Source organism: Mobula birostris, chromosome 20, assembly GCF_030028105.1.
Source record: "Mobula birostris isolate sMobBir1 chromosome 20, sMobBir1.hap1, whole genome shotgun sequence".
NCBI lineage: Eukaryota > Metazoa > Chordata > Chondrichthyes > Myliobatiformes > Myliobatidae > Mobula > Mobula birostris.
The window spans coordinates 54271695-54295021 of NC_092389.1; the positions used below are offsets into that span (position 1 = coordinate 54271695).

Below are 23327 nucleotides of genomic sequence, written 5' to 3' on the forward strand. Positions count from 1 at the left end.
TGTGCACTGCCATTTTACGAGATGAGGTGGCAAGCCCCATGCCCAACGCCCCTCCTTTCGCAGCCGGGTTTAGGCAGTCCATTGCCGAGTTTTTATTTATGTTCAGACCTGTTTAGTGTGTTGCTGATCTCACCCTGATATGGAAATTACCACTATTACTTCGAAGTGAACACCTCCAACAGCAGAATGTTCATTTCCCGAGTCTGCAGCGACATGTAGTGGACAATCGCGGTACTGCAGGGGATCAGCCCCGCCCCGAAAGTGAAATCATTCTGAATCAGGAAGTGCCGGGAGTTCACATGGCTTCGAAAGGACGGGCCGAGAGTTGGACCGAGGAGGCAATTTGTTCCATCTGCCTCGATGTTTTCACCGATCCGGTGTCACTGGAGTGTGGGCACAACTTCTGTCGCTCTTGTATCACACAGTATTGGGAAAGGGAGGAGAGAAACTCCTGCCCCGAATGTAGAGAGGTGTTTGCTGACCGCACCCTCAGGGTAAATCGGGCCTTAGTAAATTTGGCTGAAAAAGCTCGAAATCTAAACCTGAATCCGAAAGGGAAGGAAAGTAAATTTCACTGCGAGGAACATGAGGAAGAACTGAAGCTGTTTTGTGAAACGGACAAGACACTGATCTGTCTGATCTGTGCAGTTGCGCAGGAACACAGAGAGCACCACTTCATGCCGATTAAAGAAGCTGTTAAAATCTACAAGGTAAAACTAACCTGAATTTGATCCTCACTCTCTCCTCCGTTCTTCTGCCTGGAACCACGGGAGCCTTCACATCATTCCCCGCGACTTTCGCCATCTCCAACCGGATTCAACCACCAAACACATCTTTCCCTCCAACAGCCCAGACCCACCCTTTCCCCACAACTCTCCAGGCTGTGTGGCGATCGCTGTCCGTACTGTAACTCCCTTGTCCACTTGCTCCTCTGCACCGATCTCCCTCCTGGCACTGTTACCTGCAAGCGGGCCTAGTGCTACGCCTGACTCCCACACCGCCTCACTCGCCACCATTCGGAATCCCATACAGTCCCAATTCCTCCCGTTTCTTCTATGGTCGATTATCCTTTCGTATAGATCCCATTTTCTTTAGCTCTTTGCCTCCCCACCTGACCCCTCTCATCTTCTTAACTTCATCACCTTACACCACGTCCCCCTCACGTTGTCTCACCCGTCATTTGCCGACTGAATCTTACCCTTTTTATTCTGGCTTCTGCCCCATTGATTTCCAGTCCAAGCGAAGGGTGCCATCCCCAAACGGCGACTATTTTTCCCCCAGCATAGATGCTGCCTGAGTCGTTCAGTTCCTCCAGCATTTTGTGAGCGATAATCGGGTTTGAACACCTGTTTCTTTTGATACATCTTCGTTTCCATTTCCTTCGCTCTCTGACTTCCAGGATCAGCTAAAATCTTCCTTAGACTCTCTCACAAAAATGGAATCAGACTTCCAGGAAAAGGAGCAGCAACAGAAAGAGAAGATTTCCGGAGTTCTGGTGAGTCTTCCTGAGCGGAATTTCTGATATTACTGTATAGTTTTGCTCCCTCTAATGCAGAATAGCAGAGTATCGCAGCTCCAGCGATCCTGAACTCTGGTGCTGTCTGTGTGGAGTTTGCACGTTCAGACACATCCCGCGGATATGCTGCATGAATGGTTAATTACAATTAACCCTGTGAAGGTGGGGATGCTGTATGTGAATCAGGTGGTAGTTAATGGGTCAATGAGGGAGAATAGATTTCAGGAAAATGTGAGAGAATGGGGTTGCCGGGAATGCTCTCAGAACTAGCATGGACATTAATGGACCGACTAGTCACCTTAATATCATAAGGAAATGCAACACAGCAATACAGTAAATTAATCTTTGCCCTTCATTCAACAGCATCAGTCACACAGCGTTCAGTCCCACATCACATCCCAGTTTGCTGAACTGCGCCAGATTGTCACTGAGAAAGAGCAGAGTTTACTCAGGGATCTCGGGGAAGAAGAGGCGAGGATTCTGAGTCCAATGAAGAAAAATCTTCGAGAGATTCAAGAGAATATCAGGATTATTCAGGAGGAAGTCTCAAAGTTAAAGGAACAGATGGATCAAAAAGACAGTATGATATTTCTCAAGGTGAGAGGTTATATTTCAATTTGTTTCTGTCAAAGGGCACTAAATGAACACTGGTATATTTGAAATAAACCCAGCACAGTGGCCAATTCGAAAAAAAATCAATTGTCACTGCTGGCAATATTGCACAGATTGTTATGCTTGTATGAAGCGCCCTCCAATCACGACAATAAAGACGTTCCAAAATGTCGAAGTGTGATACCCTTCATTAGCACCGTACAATCTTGAAGCGATGAAACGTCAGCGTAATTAATTGTAAATTAAGCTGCAGTGAAGCGGTCAACAAAAGATATGACATCCGTCTATCCTCAGCTGAAAACTGCCCAGAACAAAGCACAAATATGTAACTTACTCCCTGCGTTATTACCACACCCCACTCACATGACGTGTTACCTTCATAAACATGCAACACAGAATACAATGCAGACAGAAAATAGAGACATTGCTCCTACACACAGCATTTACAAATGGCAGTAAACTGTTTCTCACCAGACAATTGATGAAACTATTCACGGTTGTTGTTGTCCCAGAAATGACCTTACACAACTTCTGTACATCCCAGGACAGAATGCAATCTTCTCTGAAATGATTCACTCTGATCATAACACAGATCTGCTGATTGTGTCCTTAATTACCACAGTAAATATCCTCTCAAACTCCCATAAAGACCCAGTTCCAGTCACAGTCTGTGAGTTTGTCTGGTGCAATGGGTGCGAGGATCTATCTGTCAATCACTGAGAACGAAGAATGTGACCCACACATCAGAATTATCCTCTATATCCAGGATCCATCAGGTTAAGGAAACTTTCACTTTTCACTTTACACCTTCGATTTAATTTTACATGGGATTGTGTCCCATTCTCCATCATAAGCAGTCCTTTTGGTCCATTTTCTCCTATCAGTCTCAGTGCTTCACAATCCACCTCCCACCTGCTCACCACACCCAGCAACAGTGCCCGAACTCCATGTTTATCCAGTTTCCCCATTACATTCAATCTCCGCTGTTCTGCTTCAACCACTCCTGTGGCAGCGAGTTCCACGTTCCCTTCAATAAATTTCTTCTGGGATTCATTAAAATCCATCTGCAATTTCATCTCCCCAAAAGTCTCCCCATAAATAGAGGTACTTTCTCCACCTGAACGCAATGAAATCCATCACTGATCTTAAATTCCTCCATCTTATCACCCTGACGTCATATCCAAATGAAAATGCACAACCTGCCCTGTCTTTCCTGTAAGTTGTATTCTCTCAGACTAACTTTCAGAAATGTTCTTGGTAAGTTACCCCATGGTTCTGTATTGTCTGCGTATGTGAGTGACTGTGGGAGTGGAAATTTTTAACACCTTGTAATTGTTTGGATGAAATTCAGGATGCGGACAGTAAGTCCAAGTCTAATCAGATTTGTGTTTTATTTATTTCAGGAGGAAACTCATCGGAACAGGAGGTAGGACATACTCTTTACTGAAACCCTGTATGGATTTGTAAAATAGTTTAGATTTCCAGTTTATAACCAGCAGTTTAATACTTACAGGATTAATGATGATATCCAGGAATTGTCAGTGACTGATGAGGCCCTACCAGTTGAAAATTTCTATCACCCCTATTTTTTGAACAAAGTGCTGAGAGAAACACTTGATGTCATTAATCGAGGTAAAACTTGCAAAGGTTTTTTTTTTTCTTCTTGTTTCTGAGACACAATTAAGTTATAACTTGAAGTGAAGATTGTCTATAATAATGGCTGAAGGGGAACTGAAGTTTATTCCACATTAGCCCCACCGACTGGGAGGCATCACTGTCACATGGTCAGTTGGAGATATCAGACCCCTGAACACACATGCACAGGGCCAGAATACAACCAATACACGGGACTGGCAGATGAACCACTGTGTCCCGATCCCAGGCCACTGCACTAACACGCCAAGACATGAGTTTGAACCCCACCACAGGAGCTGGGAAACTAATACTGATTTCATGATATCGTAGTGAACAAAAGCGGGTATCAGTGTGGTGACCGGGATAGTCAGAAAAACACACAAGTCCTTCGTGCGCTGGGAGTGCAGATTCTGACTGACGCAGGTCTTTGCCCCCGCCTGCTGAACGGGCAACTGTCACTGTTGTTAGAGGGAGAAGAGGGAACTCTAGTGATATGGGACTCAGTCGTCAGGGGAACAGACAAGAGATTCTGTGGACATGAATGGGACACCCGAATGGTATGTGCCTCCTAGGTGCCAGGGTCAGGGACATCTCTGATTGTGTTCGCAGCATTTTAGAGAGGGAGGGAACACAGCCAGATATCTTGGTACACATTGATACCAATGACATAGGAAGTAACACCAAATAAGTCCTGAAAATAGAATTTGGAGAGCTTGGTAGAAAGCCGAGAAGCAGTACCTCCAGGATTGTAATTTCTGGGTTGCTGCCTGTGCCAGGTGCTGCTGAGGGTAGAAACAGGAGGATTTGACAGGTTAATGTGTTGCTGAGAAGCTGCTGCATGAGGCAGGGCTTCAGGTTCCTGGATCATGGGAATCTCGTCTCGGGGAGGTATGACCTGTTCATAAGTGATAGATTGCACCTGAACCCGAGAGGGAACAATACTCTCACAGGGAGGTTCGATACACCTGAAAGGGAGGGTCTAAACACATTTGGCAGGGGCGAGCAAACCAGAGTGAAGGGACTCTGATTAGGACTGATGGTGAAAAAAGCAGAGACAGCGTGTAGACTGTCAGATGGGGCTGACAGATGCGAGGACAAAATTGCAGCCAGCAGGGTGAGTATCAGTGCAGAAGGGATGCAGAATCAAAAAAGGTAGCAAATACAGTACTCAAAGTGTTATATCTCAATGCACGGAGTATAAGAAATAAGGTGGATGATTTTGTTGCTCGATTACAGATTGTCGGATACCATGTTATGGCTATGACGGAATCGTGGCTGAAGGATGGTTGTAGTTGGGATGTCCAAGGTTACACAATGTATCGGTGGTGGAGGAAGGTAGGCAGAGAGGGTGGCGTGGCTCTGCTGGTGAATCAGTAGAAAGTTGTGACATAGGATAGGAAGATATTTAATCCTTGTGGGTTGAGTTAAGAAACTGCAAAGGTAAAAGGACCCTGATGGCAGTTATATACAGGCCTCCCAACAGTAGATGGGATGTGGATCACAGATTACAACTGGAAGTGGAAAAGGCCAATCAAAAGGACTTGATAGTCATGGGAGATTTCAACATGCAGGTCAATTGGGAAAATCCGGTTGGTAATAGATCTCAAGAGAGTGAATTTGTTGAATGCCATGTGGTGGCTTTTTTGAGCAGTTTGTCGTTGAGCCTACTGGGGGAACAGCTCTACTGGATTGGGTGTTATGTATTGAACCAGAGGTGATTAGGTAAAGGAACCCTTAGGAGGCAGTGCTCACAACATGACTGAGTTCAAGTTGAAATTTGATAAGCAGAAAGTAAAGTCTGACGTTGTAGTATTTCAGAGGGGTAGAAGATATGACAGTGGTCTGAGAGAGGAGTTGTCCAAAGCAAACCGGAAGGAGATTCTGGAAGGGATGACAGCAGAGCAGAAATGGTGTGAATTTATGGGAAATGAGGAAGGTGCAGGGTAGGTGTATTCCAAAAATAAATAAATACTCAAATAGCAAAATAGTACAAGGGAAGACAATGTAAAAGCAGAGAGGGCATACAACAAATCAAAAATTAGTAGGAAGACAGAGGATTGTGAAGCTTTTAAATACCTGCAGAGAGCAAGTACAAGAGTGATTGGGAGGGGAGCAATGAAATATGAAATTGAATTGAATTGAATATTTTGTCATCCTTCCTATACATGAGGAGTAAAAATCTTTACGTTACATCTCTGTGTAAATGTGCAATGTGCAATTTACGGTAATTTATAATAAATAGTATGTACAACAGGATAATCAATGTGACATCGAAATACAATTATGTCAGATGAGTTAAGCAGTCCTATAGCCTGGTGGTCCTGAGTTATGCTGCGGTACCGTTTCCCGGTTGGTAGCAACTGGTACAGTTTGTGGTGGGGTGATTCAGGTCTGCCACAATCATATGGGCCACTTTCACACACCTGTCTTTGTAAAGCAAGCGAGCAAACAACATCAAAGTGGATAGTAAAAATGTTTTTTCAAGTATGTAAAAAAAATAGAGATCAGAGTGGAGTTAGGACGACTAGAAAATGAGTCCAGATATATAATAACGGGGGAGAAAGAGATGGAAGATAAACTAAATGAGTATTTTGCTTCATTGTGGAAAACACTAGCACTGTACCAGATGTTGAAGGGTGCGAGGGAAGAGAAGTGGGTGCAGTTACTGTTACAGGGGGGAAGGTGCTCAAAAAGCTGAAAGACCTAATGGTACATAGGCCACCCGGACCAGACGAACTGCACCCCAGTGTTGTGAAAGATCACTGGTAGACATTGCGGAGGCATTAGAAATCATCTTTCAGAAATCATTGGACTCTGTCATATCGTCAGAGGACTGGAAAACTGCAAATGTCACTCTACTCTTTAAGTAAAGAGGAAGGCAGCAGAAAAGAAATTGTGGACCATTTAGCATCACCTCTGTGTTTGGGAAGATGATAGAGCCAATTGTTAAGGATGAGATGATGGAGTACTTAATGTGACAGGACAAGATTGTACAAAGTCAACACGGTTTCCTTCAGGGAAAATCCTGCCTGATGAAGCTGTTGGAATTCTATGAGGAGATTACAAGTAGGAGTGATAACGGGAATGCAGGGATGTTGTGTATTTGGACTCTCAGAAGGCCTTTGACAAGCTGCTTACCAAGTTAAGAGCCCACGGTATTACAGAAAAGTTGGCAGGGTAGGAGGCAGTAAATGAGAGAAAAACAAACCTTTCCTGTTTGGCTGCCAGTGACTAGCAGTGTTGCACCATGGTCAGTGTTGGTACCAATTCTTTTTATGCTGTATATCAATGATTGAAAGGATGGCTTTGTTGTCAAGTTTGCAGATGATACAAACATTGGTATAGGGACAGGTAGTGTTGAGCAAACAGACAGGCTGCACAAATACGTGGATGAGGAGAATGGGCAAGAAAGTGTCAAATTAAATACAATGTTGGAAAATGCATGGTCATGCACTTTGATATTAGAAATATTTTTTTTAAATGGGGAGGAAAAAACAGAAATCTGCGATCTGGGAGTCCTTCTGCAGAAAACCTAAAGGTTCACTTGCAGGTAGAGTCGATGTTGAGGAAGATAAATGCAATGTTAGCATTCAATTCAACAGGTTGATTATATAAGAGCAGGGATGTGATGCTGAGGCTTTATAAGGCACTGGTGAAGCCTCACCCTGAGTATTGCGAACAGTTTTGGGCTCCTCATCTAAGAAAAGATGTGCAGGTATTTGTGAGTGTTCACAGGAGGTTCACAAGGATGAATCCAGGAATGAAAGGGATATCATACAAGGAATGTTTGATAACTCTGTTCCTGTACTCAGTGTAATTTACAAAGATGAGGGGGGATCTCACTGGAAAACTTCTGAATGTTGAAAGGCCAGGAGTAGATGTGGAAAGGATATTTCCCGTGGTGGGGGAGTGTAGGACAAGGGGACACAGCCTCAGTATAGTGGGGCGTCCATTTAAAACAGAGATGCAGAGAAAGCTCTTTAGCCAGAAGGTGGTGAATTTGTGGAATTTGTTACCACAGGCAGCTGTGGCCAGGTCCTTGGAGGAATTTAAGGTAGAACGTGATAGGTTCTGGACTATGTTCCCTCTAAGCTGTGCGTGTGTGCGCACGTACACACATTTTTCAACCAGCACACAAAGGAAATTAATGTGTGCACAAAAGTTTAGTTACCTGAAGTAATGTAGTAATTAATAATTATACTTATTGAAAATAATCTTTTAGCTAAATGTTTCTGTAAACTAGTTAGTCGTTTTTTTTTCAAATACCACAATGTACGTCACTAATTTACGTCACCTCACCTTTCCTGTTCTGGGATCTGGGAGACAGTATTTCATGTAGTAACAAAGTTAAAGTTTTGCTAAGCCAACAACGTGAAGAAAATATCACAGTAAATACAAGTTCGCTGTTGACTTTTATACATAGTCTTTGTGTGCATTTAGAAGAAAGGTTTCCTGAAGATGAGGTACAAGAATGGTCAGCTTTTGATTTCTCCACAATTACAGGTTATGACTTCATATTTGGCGATGAAAAAGTTAATGCCTTGTGTCTAAAAATATCATGATTTTCTAGCTGAAAATACGGTACTAGTTAGACAGTTTAATGATTTCAAATTTTCCGTGCAAGAAAAAATTAAATCCAAACTGATTTCAAACTTTGCTCAAACGGTGGCATTTGTACTTCAAAATGAACAGTTTTGTGACCTCGCACAGTTGATGGACATTGGGGGAACCTTTCTTGTGTCTAGTGCGGACTGTGAGCGAGGTTTTAGCCTAACGAATCAACTCAAAAACAAGCTGCGAAACCGTTTAGGTGAATGTCATGTGGATATGTTAATGAGAATCGAAAGCTACCAATTGGATTGAAGTTCTATTAGTCTAGATAGAGTTTACAAAGAATGGGTAAATGCCAAAGACAGGAGAGAGAAAAAAAAATAACTGAGTGACTTAAATATGTATGTAATTTTCCTGTTACTCTGTGCAGTTTTATGTCAAATATTTTGTAAATCTACATGCCATCTGTGCATTCAGTGCGCACATACTTTTGTCACAGGAAAATAATTTGCACAACATAAGATTTTCGTGCACACTGACTACTAAAAATTAGAGGGAACGTTGGTTCGAGATTGAACAGCATCAAAGGTTACGTGGAGAATGCCGGGGTGTGGGGCTGAGGAGGGAAGAAAAACAGTCAGTCACGATTGAAAGGCAGAGCAGACTCGGTGGGCCAAATGGCCTAATTCTGCTCCCATGTCTTACGGTCATGGTTATCAAACCACCACGTTGAAGCATTGGGAGATTGAGCCTGCTTGCCCAGTCTGACCTCTCTGTAAACACAAAATACTCTGCAGATGCTGGGGTCAAAGCAACACTCACAACATGCTGGAGGAACTCAGCAGGTCGGGCATCATGCGTGGAAATAATCAGTCAACGTTTCGGTCCTGACGAAGGGCTCCGGCCCGAAACGTTGACTGATCATATCCACGGAAGCTGCCCGACCTGCAGACTGACCTCTCTGTGACTGCAGACTTTCATTGACTCAGGTCTGCCCCCTGCTGGAGTCGCGATCCTCACTGTTGTCATCAAACCACCCCATTGAATCATTGTGAGACTGAGCCCGGACACTCCAACCAGCATTGATATCGGTCACTATTACACCTCGGGAGAAGCACACACAGCATAATCGGCCTGCAAACCTCCTCACACACATACACAAGGAGGCTTGGCAGGTCTTAGTCAGAGCCTCAGCAACGTACGTTGTTACTTCCCTCAGTAACCTGGAGACCAATATCTTCAGACACAGTGAGTTATTTATTTAAACAACTCACTCACATGTCATACATTGTCAGCACACACCAGACATGCGATGACACACTGTGATATGCAAATACTTCAATGTGCACACTCTCCTTCAATGTGTACACACAAACACACTGTTATTTACCACAATCAACACATACACACTATGAGAGTGTGACTCATGGCCAAAGAGACAGGCACAACTTCCCATTTGGGAATGAAATCTGCCGTCCTTACCCAGTCTGTCTGCTCTGTGCACTGAGCTGCCCTCTGACGTGACGTCACATCAACAGTTCGCAGACAGGCTCCAGGGTGAGATTCCTCAGGAGGATGATCTGGGAAGAGCAATGGCAGATGTTGAACCCACGGTCCCCTTCATCTATCTGCAAAACTAAGATCCAATTTGCATGTGTTTGTACCATATCCCTGGTATCATTCCTTATTTGTGTATCTGTCTGAACTTATTGCTACAGGAGGGTGGATAATGTAACCCCACTTTTTAAAAAAGGAGGGAGAGAGAAACCGGGGAATTATAGACCGGTTAGCCTAAAGTCAACGTGGATTTGTGAAAGGAAAATCATGTCTGACGAATCTCATAGAATTTTTTGAGGCTGCTATTGCGATGAGGTGGAGGGTAAATGCGTGGCTGAGGGATTGGAGCAGGGGGCAGGGATTCAAGTTTTTGGATCATTGGGACCTCTTTTGGCGCAGGCGTGACCTGTACAAAAAGGACGGGTTACACTTGAATCCTAGGGGGACCAATATCCTGGCAGGGAGATTAGCGAGGACTACTGAGGTGACTTTAAACTAGAATGGTTGGGGGGTGGGAATCAAATTAAAGAGGCTAGGTGTGAGGAGGTTAGTTCACAACAGGGGGATGGGAACCGGTGCAGAGAGACAGAGGGGTGTAAAGTGAGGGTAGAAGCAAAAAGTACTAAGGAGAAAAGTAAAAGTGGCAGGCCGACAATTCCAGGGCAAGCATTAAAAAGGGCCACTTTTCAACATAATTGTATTAGCGCTAAGAGAGTTGTAAAAGAGCGCCTGAAGGTTTTGTGTGTCAATGCAAGGAGCATTCGTATTAAGGTGGATGAATTGAAAGTGCAGATTGTTATTAATGATTATGATATAGTTGGGATCACAGAAACATGGCTCCAGGGTGACCAAGGATGGGAGCTCAACGTGCAGGGATATCTAATATTCAGGAGGGATAGATATGAAGGAAGGGGAGGTGGGGTGGCGTTGCTGGTTAAAGAAGAGATTAACGCAATAGAAAGGAAGGACATAAGCCGGGAAGATGTGGAATCGACATGGGTAGAGCTGCGTAACACCAAGGGGCAGAAGACGCTGGTGGGAGTTGTGTACAGGCCACCTCACAGTAGTAGTGAGGTCGGAGATGGTATTAAACAGGAAATTAGAAATGTGTGCAATAAAGGAACAGCAGTTATAATGGGTGACTTCAATCTACATGTAGATTGGGTGAAACAAATTGGTAAAGGTGCTGAGGAAGAGGATTTCTTGGAATGTATGCAGGATGGTTTTTTGAACCAACATGTCGAGGAACCAACTAGAGAGCAGGCTATTCTGGATTGGGTTTTGAGCAATGAGGAAGGGTTAATTAGCAATCTTGTCGTGAGAGGCCCCTTGGGTAAGAGTGACCATAATATGGTGGAATTCTTCATTAAGATGGAGAGTTACATAGTTAATACAGAAACAAAGGTTCTGAACTTAAAGAGGGTTAACTTTGAAGGTATGAGACGTGAATTAGCTAAGATAGACTGGCAAATGACACTTAAAGGATTGACGGTGGATATGCAATGGCAAGCATTTAAAGATTGCATGGATGAACTACAACAATTGTTCATCCCAGTTTGGCAAAAGAATAAATCAAGGAAGGTAGCGCACCCGTGGCTGACAAGAGAAATTAGGGATAGTATCAATTCCAAAGAAGAAGCATACAAATTAGCCAGAGAAAGTGGCTCACCTGAAGACTGGGAGAAGTTCAGAGTTCAGCAGAGGAGGACAAGGGCTTAATTAGGAAGGGGAAAAAAGATTATGAGAGAAAACTGGCAGGGAACATAAAAACTGATTGTAAAAGCTTTTATAGATATGTAAAAAGGAAAAGACTGGTAAAGACAAATGTAGGTCCCCTACAGACAGAAACAGGTGAATTAATTATGGAGAGCAAGGACATGGCAGACCAATTGAATAATTATTTTGGTTCTATCTTCACTAAGGAGGACATAAATAATCTTCCAGAAACAGTAGGGGACAGAGGGTCCAGTGAGATGGAGGAACTGAGCGAAATACATGTTAGTAGGGAAGTGGTGTTAGGTAAATTGAAGGGATTAAAGGCAGATAAATCCCCAGGGCCAGATGGTCTGCATCCTAGGGTGCTTAAGGAAGTAGCCCAAGAAATAGTGGATGCATTAGTGATAATTTTACAAAACTCGTTAGATTCTGGACTAGTTCCTGAGGATTGGAGGGTGGCTAATGTAACCCCACTTTTTAAAAAAAGGAGGGAGAGAGAAGCCGGAGAATTATAGACCGGTTAGCCTAACGTCGGTGGTGGGGAAACTGCTGGAGTCAGTTATCAAAGATGTGATAACAGCACATTTGGAAAGCGGTGAAATCATCGGACAAAGTCAGCATGGATTTGTGAAAGGAAAATCATGTCTGACGAATCTCATAGAATTTTTTGAGGATGTAACTAGTATAGTGGATAGAGGAGAACCAGTGGATGTGGTATATTTGGATTTTCAGAAGGCTTTTGACAAGGTCCCACACAGGAGACTAGTGTGCAAACTTAAAGCACACGGTATTGGGGGTAAGGTATTGATGTGGATGGAGAGTTGGTTAGCAGACAGGAAGCAAAAAGTGGGAATAAACGGGCCCTTTTCAGAATGGCAGGTAGTTACTAGTGGGGTACCGCAAGGCTCAGTGCTGGGACCCCAGTTGTTTACAATATATATTAATGACTTGGATGAGGGAATGAAATGCAGCATCTCCAAGTTTGCGGATGACACGAAGCTGGGTGGCAGTGTTAGCTGTGAGGAGGATGCTAAGAGGATGCAGAGTGACTTGGATACGTTGGGTGAGTGGGAAAATTCATGGCAGATGCAATTTAATGTGGATAAATGTGAAGTTATCCACTTTGGTGGCAAAAATAGGAAAACAGATTATTATCTGAATGGTGGCCGATTAGGAAAAGGGGAGGTGCAACGAGACCTGGATGTCATTATACACCAGTCATTGAAAGTGGGCATGCAGGTACAGCAGGCAGTGAAAAAGGTGAATGGTATGCTGGCATTTATGGCGAGAGGATTCGAGTACAGGAGCAGGGAGGTACTACTGCAGTTGTACAAGGTCTTGGTGGGACCACACCTTGAGTATTGTGTGCAGTTTTGGTCCCCTAATCTGAAGAAAGACATCCTTGGCATAGAGGGAGTGCAAAGAAAGTTCACCAGATTGATTCCTGGGATGGCAGGACTTTCATATGAAGAAAGATTGGATGAACTGGGCTTGTACTCATTGGAAGTTAGAAGATTGAGGGGGCCTCTGATTGAAACGTATAAAATCCTAAAGGGATTGGACAGGCTAGATGCAGGAAGATTGTTCCCAATGTTGGGGAAGTCCAGAACAAGGGTTCACAGTTTGAGGATAAAGGGGATGCCTTTTAGGACCGAGATTAGGAAAAACTTCTTCACACAGAGAGTGGTGAATCTGTGGAATACTCTGCCACAGGAAACAGTTGAGGCCAGTTCATTGGCTGTATTTAAGAGGGAGTTAGATATGGCCCTTGTGGCTACGGGGATCAGGGGGTGTGGAGGGAAGGCTGGGGCGGTGTTCTGAGTTGGATGATCAGCCATGATCATAATAAATGGCGGTGCAGGTTCGAAGGGCCGAATGGCCTACTCCTGCACCTATTTTCTATGTTTCTATGTTTCTATGTTTCTGCTGATATCAAATTCCATCTGCCCACCTCCCTCTCTGAGAGAAAGTTACTCCACAGATCCCCTCTTACCCTTTGATTCTGTACTCCCAAGTTCAGGAAAAAAAATACTCTTGCCTTATCTAAGTCTCTTATGATTTTATACAGTTCAATAACGGGTCATCCCTCAACACCCTGCACTCCAGAGAAATAGACCCCGCTTATCCACTCTCTCCTGTTAACCCACAGTCCCCAGTCCTGGTAATTTCCTTCTGAGGCCTTCTGTCCTGTGAAATGTCATCCTTCCAATAGTCGGGGTGCCAGAATTTCAGAGAATATCCCCAGTGTCGTCTATAATCAACATCAAAGACCTTGCTTAAGTTCCTGTGGACAGTGTCGCATAGGCTGATGAATACAGGACTGAAGGTGTTATATTTGATTGCTCCAGTATACTGATTAAGGTAGATGATGTTGTAGCACAGGTAGAGATTGGCAGGTATAACGTTGTTGGCATCATTGAGTTGTGGTGGAAAGACGATCGTGGCTTGAAGCTCAACATCCAAGGATACACCTTGTGTTCAAAGGACAGGCAGGTAGGCAGAGAGGCTGGGGAGGGTCTGTTGAAAAAAAAAAAGAACTGAAATCAAATCTTTAGTGAGGTGACACAAAATTGGAAGGTGTAGAATCTTTGTAGGTAGAATTAAGAAACTGCAAGGGTAAAAGACCTTGGTGAGAGTTGTATACAGACTTCCCAATAGTAGCCAGGGTATGGGGTACAAATTACATCAGGAGATAGAAAAGGCATGTATAAAGGGTAAGGTGATAATAGGGATGGGGGATTTCAAAATGCAGGTAGATTAGGAAAATCAAGTTGGTGTTGCATTCCAGAGAGGAAATTTGTAAAGTGCCTAAGAGATGACTTTTTAATATAGTTTCTGGTTGAGTCTATTGGGAGGGAAGCAATTCTCGACTGGGATTTGTGTAACAAACCAGACAGGATTAGGGAGCTCAAGGTAAAAGAACCCTGAGGAAGCTGTAAACTGAAAATGATAGAACCCACCCCACAGTTTGAGATGGAGAAGTAAAGTTGGATGTATCAGTATTAGGGTGATGTAAAGGGAATGACAGAGACATGACGGAGGAGTTGACCAGAGTAGATTGGAAAGGGAACATGAATAGCAAAAGCTGAGGTTTCTGGGGGCAATTCGGAAGACACAGGATAGATATGTCCCGAATATGAAGATGTATTATACCGGGAGGATAGGGTAACTGCGGTTGACAAGGGAAGTCAGATACAGCATAAAAGTAAAAGACAGGGCATACATTTTAACAGAGATTAGCAGGATATCAAGAAGGTTTCAATCACCAACAGATTGTAACTAAAATAATAAGGCGAGAAAAAATGAGATACGAGGGAAAACATGCCAATAATACACAAGTAGATACAGAAAGTTTTTATTTCAAATATTTCCCAAGTGAGAGAGAGGTAAGTGTGGATATTGGACCTATGGAACATGCCAAAGACATGGTAGTGGGAATTGCGTACTGTTCTGTGTCAAACCTCACTGGGGAAGATATCCGCTGCTCGTCAGAAAGCTGAGAGTGTCAGGGGACATACGTTTTTGCTATTACTGAGGAGAGAGTGTGTGGGAAGGTGAAAGGTCTGAGGTAGATAAATCACCTGCACCACATGGACTACATCCCAGTGTTCGGATAAAGGTAGCTGAAGTGAATGTGGATGCGTCATTAATGATCTCTCAAGAATCACGAGATCCAGAATCATTCAAGGCCACTGGATATTGCAAAGGTCACTTCACTCTGAGGAAAGGAAATTACACATGAATTGGTCTTTCTTCAGTGAAATGGTTGGCATGGATGTGGTGTGCTTGGGAAGATGTTGCAGTCCAGTATTAAGGACGAACTTTTGGATACACAGAGGGACATGATAAAATAGGCCCAAGACAGCATGCCTTCCCTGAAGGAGCAATCTTGGTTGACAGATCTGCTGGAATTCTTCAAGTTTCACAAAGGCAAGATAGACAACGAATGATTTGGACGACAGAATTCCTGCCTTTGTGACCAAGCTTGCAGATGAGATGAAGACAGCTGAAGGGCAAGTAGAGCTGCTGAAGCTTGGAATCTGGCGAAGGACAGAGACAGATCAGGAAAATGGGCGAAGAAGTGATGAAAAGATTACTGAGTAGGGAAGTCGTGCATGCATTTTGGTAGAAAGAATAAAGATGTAGACGAGTTTACATCTCCCAGCTTTGTCCCCTCCACCTTCTCGTTACGTCTACACACACAGTTCACTTGCAGGCTCTCCATCCCTCCCCCACTTGCCTCTGCTTCAAACTGGCATTCATCTCACCCCTACTGGTTGCCATTTTCACCTCCTTTACTATCTCTAACCTCCACACTCCTCCATTTTACACTTCACACTCACAAATGAACTAAAATTGAATGAAGGGCCTGTTCCTGTGCAGTACTGTTCTTTTTTCTCTGTTCCCTGCTTCGAAGAATGAGTGGAGATCTTAGGGAAACACAAAGTTATTTCAGGGCTCAACAGGCAGGATGCAGGGAGGATGTTTCCTCTGTCTGAGGAGTCAAAGGTCAGTTGTCACTGTCTGTTTGGAATTCTCTGCACCGATGGGGGTGGGTATGGTCTCAGTCAACAGTTCACAGAGCTATGGCTGTACAGCATAGAAATGTGCCCTTTGACCCACCACCTCTGTGCTGACCTATTTACCATCTTTTTTTAAAACACAGTTTGGAGCATTGTGTGCAGTTCTGGTCACCTAACTATAGGAAGGATATCAGCAAGACTGAAAGAGTGCAGAGAAGATTTACTAGGATGTTGTCGGGTCTTCAGGAGTTGAGTTACTGGGACAGATTGAACAGATTAGGACTTTATTCCTTGGAGCGTAGAAGAATGGGGTGGGGGCGGATTTGATAGAGGTTTACAATATTATACAGACAGAGTAAATCCGAGTAGTCTCTTTCCACTTAGATTAGGAGAGATAAATACGAGAGGACATGGCTTTAGGGTGAAAGGGGAAAGGTTTAGGGGAAAACTTCTTCACTTAGAGAGAAGTGGGAGTGTGGAACGAGCTGCCATCTAATGTGGTAAATGAGGGCTCACTCTTAAGCTTTAAGAATAAATTGGATAGATACATGGATGGGAGAGGTCAGGACGGTTATGGATTGGGTGCAGGTTAATGGGACTTACGGAATAACGTTTCGGCACTGACTAGAAGGGCCGAATGGTCTGTTTTCTGTGCTGTAGTGTTCTAGAGTTCTATACTTCTATCTGCATTCATCCCATTGGCCGGCAGTAGGTCCGCCTCCCTCTGTGCCTTGCCTATTGAAGTGTCTGTCCAAGTGTCTCTTAAACACAGAGGACTGGGGGCCTGTGCTGGGGCCGGGGTTGTTTGTCATTCATATTAATGATTTCGATGAGAATGTAGGTAATATAGTTAGTAGGTTTCTGGGTGACACTAAAATCATTGCATAGTGGACAGCGAAGAGGGCTACCCACGTTTACAATGGGCCCTTGATTAACTGTAGAGCTGGGTACAGTGACAATGTTTTAAAATGCATCTTGGCAGGTATGTGGATAAGAAAGGTGGAAAGGAATAATGGACTAGCTCATTAAAACAAATTGATTGGAATGAACAAGTTGGGCCGAAGAGCCTCTGTGACATCTTGTTCAAATCCATTCACTCACCCCTTACCATCTGAATTCACCCCCACCCCACGCCCGTTTCTGCTGGCTATCTCTCCTATTTGTTTCTATTCTTGAAACGTAGACTGTTCATCTCTCTCCACACATGCTGCCTGATCCGCAGAGACCCTCCAGCATTCTGTGTCTATTCATCGGGAAAACTCCGCTGTCCGGACCGGAAGCTAAACCTCAGGGAGATACTGGTTCTCCATCCGCTGTGACTGGGTAAAACCCCGGGAAAGATTCTTGTCAGCCACCTGACTGTGCCTGAGACCCAGCGGCCTATATTCCGGTATAGGGGCCGCGCTGCCTGAGTCTCCCTCCCCGTCCCTCCCGATCCCCAGGGACCCTCTAATTCTCTGTTTCTTTCCCCAGTCTCTGTCACCCTGGATGTGGAAACGGCGCATCCGGAGCTCGAGGTGTCTGAGGATCGGAAGAGTGTGAGACGGACCGGGAACTGGAGGGATCTCCCTGACACCGGGAAGAGATTCACAAATCGGGCTCGTGTGCTGGGATCGGAGGGATTCACATCGGGGAGACATTACTGGGAGGTGGAGGTGGCGGGGAATAGGGTTTGGGGTCTAGGAGTCGCCGCAGAGTCTGTGGACAGGAAGGCAGGGGTCAGTCTGAGTCCGGAGACCGGATTCTGGATCATCAGGCAGGTAGATGATGTGTTACATCGGGATTATGACGTGTTCGATGTTCTCACCTCCCCCGAGTCCCGTCTCCCTGCCGGTCCCATCCCCGGGAGGGTGGGAGTTTATCTCAGTTACGAGTCCGGGGCAGTTTCATTTTACAACGCGGAGACCAAGTCCCATCTCCACACCTTCACTGGGAATAAGTTCACGGGGAAACTTTATCCTTTCTTCTGGCCTTGGGATGGAAATCAGTGGCTGAGAATCTGCTCTGGTTGCACTCCGGGTCTGTAAACGGGTCGGGTCCTGGGACCGGCGTCAGGAGTAAAGTCCCTGTAAATATAAATGTGCGGAGAGTGAAATAAACACGGGAGGAGTTTCCATCATGGCTGATCCCGGATCCCACTAAACCCCATACACCTGCGTTCTCGCATTATCCTCTGATGGTCTGAACGATCAGAAAATGATCAACTTCCGCGTTAAATATACCCACAGACAGCTTCCATCGCATTCTGTGGAAAAGTATTCCACAGGGTCACTACTCTCTGGATAAAAATATTCCTCCTTACCTCTGTTCAAAAAGATCTCCCCTCAATCTTGATGCTGTGCCCTCTAGTCTGGATATCACCACCACGTGAAACAACCTCTCCACATCCACCCTGTCTAGTCGTTTCAACACATGTTAGGTTTCAATGAGATCCCTTCTCCGTTCTGAGACATGGGACCCAAAACATTGACAAAACTCCAAGTACGGCCTGACTTGTGTGTTTTAAAGGCTCAGCATTATCTCCTTTGTTTAATATTCTATCCCCCTTCAAAGAAAAGCCAACATTGCATTTTCCTTCTTTACCACAGGCTCAAGCTGCGAAATAACCTTCTTGGACTCTTACACGAAGATTCCTAAGTCCCCTGCATCTCTGATGTTTGAATTATCTCCCCATTAAAATAATAGTCCACACTATTATTCCTTTGACCAAAATTCATTATCATACATTTCCCAATACTGTATTCAATCTGCCACTTTTTTTTTTACTGTTCTTCCAATTTGTCTGTCCAGCTGCAATCGCATTGCTTCCTCAACACTTCCCACCCCTCCACCTATCTTCGTATCATCTGCAGACTTTGCCCCAAAGTCATCAATTTCATTATCTTAATCGTTGACAAACAATATGAAAAGTAGCAGTCCAGATACTGACTCTGGGGAACACCACTCGTCACTGGCAGCCAACCTGAAAAGGCCCCCTTTATCTCTGCTCGCTGTCTCTTACCTGTCAGCCATTTCTGTATCCATTCCAGTATCTGTCCTGCAACGCCATAAGATTTTAACTTGTTCGGCAGCCTCATCTGTGGTACCTTATCAAAGGTCTTCTGAAAACCCAAGTAAGTGATATCCACTGCCTCTCATTTATCCACCCACCCTCCTTTTCACTTCCTCAAAGACCTCTAAAGATTTGTTAGGCACGGTTGTCATTTACAGAAACCATGCTGACATTGACTTATTTTATCATTCGACTCCAAATACCTTGGAAAATCTTCTCGAAAACAGACTACACTTTCCCAACCACTAAGATCAGGCTAACTGGCCTATAATTTCCTTTCTCCATTTTCTGCCTTCCTCCATTTTTTAAATATTTCAATTTTCAATTTTCCAGTTCTCCAAGACCATGCCGGAATCAAGTAATTCTTGAAAGATCGTCACCAATGCATCCATCATCCATTCAGCAACCTCCCTCTGGACTCTGCAATGTAGTCCATCTGGCCCATGTGACTGATCCACCTGAAGACATTTGAGTTTGCCTGGCACTTTTCCTTTGTCACTCACTCCTCCCCCTGACACTCATGGACCTCTCGTGCTCTGCGAGCGTCTTCCACAGTGAAGACTGATACCAAGTATTCATTCAGTTCATCTGTCATTTCTGTGTCCCCCATCACTACCTCACCAGAGTCAATTTCCAGTGGTCCAATATCAACTCTCGTCTCCATTTCACTCTTTATGTAACTGACGAAAAAAAACTTTTGGCATCCCGTCTTATATTAATAGCTAGTTTGTCCTCATAATTCATCTTTATCATTCTTATTGTCTTTTAGTACACTTTTGTTGGATTTTAAAAGCATCCCAATCATCCAATCTCCCACACGCTTTTACTAACTTATATGCCATTTCCTTAGGTTTTACACAGTCCTTAAGAGGCTTGGCTGGCACCAGGGCAGGAATGGATTCTCAATATTCCTGGATTTCAGTGCTTTAAAACGGATGGGGGGTCAGGGGAGGAGGGGTGGCAATGCTAGTCAGGGATACTATTACAGCTACAGAAAGGGTGGGTAATGTAGCAGAATCCTCTTTTGGGAAAGGAGCAGTTACTGTTCACAGTATGTTACCAGGCCGACTAGGGTGAATCCCATACCAGATCTCATATTAGGTAACGGATCGGGTCAGGTCACAGATCTCTCAGTGGGTGAGCATCTGGGGGACAGTGACCACCGCTCCCTGGCCTTTAGCGTTATCATGAAAAAGGATAGAATCAGAGAGGAAAGGAATATTTTGAATTGGGGAAGGGCAAATTATGAGGCTATAAGGCTAGAACTTGCGAGTGTGAATTGGGATGATGTTTTTCCAGGGAAATGTACTATGGACATGTGGTCGATGTTTAGGGATAAATTTGTTCCGGTGCTGAAGATAAAGAATGGTAGGGTGACGGAACCATGGGTGACAAGTGAGGTGAAAATCTAGTCAGGAGGAAGAAGGCAGCATACATGAGGTTCAGGAAGCAAGGATCAGATGGGTCTATTGAGGAATATAGGGTAGCAAGAAAGGAGCTTAAGAAGGGGCTGAGGAGAGCAAGAAGGGGGCATGAGAAGGCCTTGGCGAGAAGAGTAAAGGAAAACCCCAAAGCATTCTTCAGTTATGTGAAGAACAAAAGGATGACAGGAGTGAATGTAGGACCGATTAGAGATAAAGGTGGGAAGATATGCCTGGAGGCTGTGGAGGTGAGCGAGGTCCTCAATGAATACTTCTCTTCGGTATTCACGAATGAGAGGGAACGATGACGGTGAGGACAATATCAGTGAGGTTGATGTTCTGGAGCATGTTGATATTAAGGGAGAGGAGGTGTTGGAGTTGTTAAGATACATTAGGACGGATAAGTCCCCGGGGCCTGACGGAATATTTCCCAGGCTGCCCCACGAGACGAGGCAAGAGATTGCTGAGCCTCTGGCTAGGACCTTAATGTTCTCGTTGTCTGCGGGAATGGTACCGGAGGATTGGAGGGAAGTGAATGTTGTCCTCTCGTTCAAAAAAGGTAGTTGGGATAGTCCGGGTAATTATAGACCAGTGAGCCTTACGTCTGTGGTGGGAAAGCTGTTGGAAAAAAATCTTAGAAATGGGGTCTGTGGGCATTTAGAGAAACATGGTCTGATCAGGGACAGTCAGCTTGGCTTTGTAAAGGGCAGATCGTGTCGAACACGCCTGATAGAGTTCTTTGAGGAGGTGACCAGGCATATAGATGAGGGTACTGCAGTGGATGTGATCTACATAGATTTTAGTAAGGCATTTAACACGGTTCCAGACGGTAGATTTATTCAGAAAGTCAGAAGGCATGGAATCCAGGGAAGTTTGGCCAGGTAGATTCAGAATTGGCTTCCCTGCAGAAAGCAGAGGGTCGTGGTGGAGGGAGTACATTGAGATTGGAGGATTGTGACTAGTCGTGTCCCACAAGAATCGGTTCTGGGACCTCTACTTTTCGTGATTTTTATTAACGACCTGGGTGTAGGAGTAGAAGGGTGGGTTGGCAAGTTTGCAGACTACACAAAGGTTGGTGGTGTTGTAGATAGTGTAGGGGATTGTCGAAGATTGCAGGGAGACATTGATAGGATGCAGAAGTGGGCTGAGAAGTGGCAGATAGAGTTCAACCCAGAGAAGTGTGAGGTGGTACACTTTGGAAGGACAAACTCCAAGGCAGAGTACAAAGTAAATGGCAGGATACTTGGTAGTGTGTAGGAGCAGAGCGATCTGGGGGTACATGTCCACAGACCCCTGAAAGTTGCCTCACAGATAGATAGGGTAGTTAAGAAACCTTCTGAGTGTTAGCTTTCATAAGTCGAGGGATAGAGTTTAAGAGCCGCGAGGTAATGATGCAGCTCTATAAAACTCTGGTTAGCCTACACTTGGAGTACTGTGCCCTGTTCTGGTCGCCTCACTATAGGAAGGATGTGGAAGCACTGGAAAGGGTACAGAGGAGATTTACTAGCATGCTGCCTGGTTTAGAGAGTATCGAGTATGATTGGAGAGTAAGGGAGCTAGGGCTTTACTCTTTGGAGAGAAGGAGGATGAGAGGAGACATGATAGAGGTGTACAAGATAATAAGAGGAATAGATAGAGTGGATAGCCAGCGCCTCTTCCCCAGGGCACCACTGCTCAATACAAGAGGACATGGCTTTAAGATAAGGGGTGGGAAGTTCAAGGGGGACTTTAGAGGAAGGTTTTTTTAATCAGAGAGTGGTTGGTGCGTGGAATGCCCTGCCTGAGTCAGTGCTGAAGGCAGATACGCTAGTAAAATTTAAGAGACTGTTAGGCTGGTATATGGAGGAATTTGACTTGGGGGTTATATGGGAGGGAATGTTTGAGGGTCGGCACAACATTGTGGGCCGAAGGGCCTGTACTGTGCTGTGCTGTACGCTTCTATGTTCTCTCTTTAATTTCCCCGTCAGCCACGTTTGCCTTCCCCTGCTATTTGAGAAATTCTTCTGTGGGACTTGTCTATCCTGCGCCTTGTAAACGATTCCCAGATACTTCAGCCACCTCTGATCAGCCGTCATCCCTGCAGTAGCCTCCTCCAATTCACCCGGACAAGTTCCCCTCTCATGCCTCTGTAATTCCCTTTGTTCCATTGCGAGACTGACACATGTGACTTAGGCTTCTCCCTCTCAAATTGCAGTATGAATTCAATTATATTATGATCACTGCCTTCTCAGGGTTCTTTTTCTTTAAGCTCCCGAATAAGATCAGGGTAATTACCCTTTCCCCGAGTAGGCCCCAACACAAGCTGCTCTATAAAGCCGTCTCATAGGCATTCAACAAATTCCCTCCCTTGCGATCCGACACCAACCTGATTTTCCCAATTCCCTTGCGTATTGACGTCCCCCGATATAATTGTGACATTACTATTATTACATGCCTTTTCCTGCTTAATACTCTGAATTAACTTAAAGTCACTCCAGAACTTAATAAAGTTTTATATGAAAACTATCAACCCCAAGGAATGTAACGAAGCCTGCATTTTTTTCAAACTTATATGCTTCACACTGAAATAGTATGTGTTTAACAGTTTCATAACGACAAAATGTACACGACACAGAATGTAGTTTTCCAATTAGATACAAGGTATAATTAAGCATGCTGTGGGAAATTCTAAGTCGTGTCAATATAGTTTCTTCCCATCTTGTTTTAAGCCCTTCTTCTATAAACCAACTGATTTATGAACTCTG

The 23327-nt window shown here is 44.4% G+C and overlaps 2 protein-coding genes across 2 annotated transcripts in view; both read left to right on the forward strand.

The window, feature by feature from the left end:
- The window catches only part of LOC140184969 (uncharacterized), a 351453-nt gene that overhangs the window by 268210 nt on the left and 59916 nt on the right, over positions 1–23327 (forward strand). The window lies entirely within an intron of this gene.
- On the forward strand, positions 287–23098 carry LOC140185181 (zinc-binding protein A33-like). The gene is made up of 6 exons (XM_072238579.1): positions 287–710; positions 1400–1495; positions 1880–2113; positions 3532–3554; positions 3642–3760; positions 17584–23098. Exons 1-6 carry the CDS (start codon positions 300–302, stop codon positions 18135–18137), a joined length of 1437 nt encoding a protein of 478 aa, XP_072094680.1. The 5' UTR covers positions 287–299; the 3' UTR covers positions 18138–23098.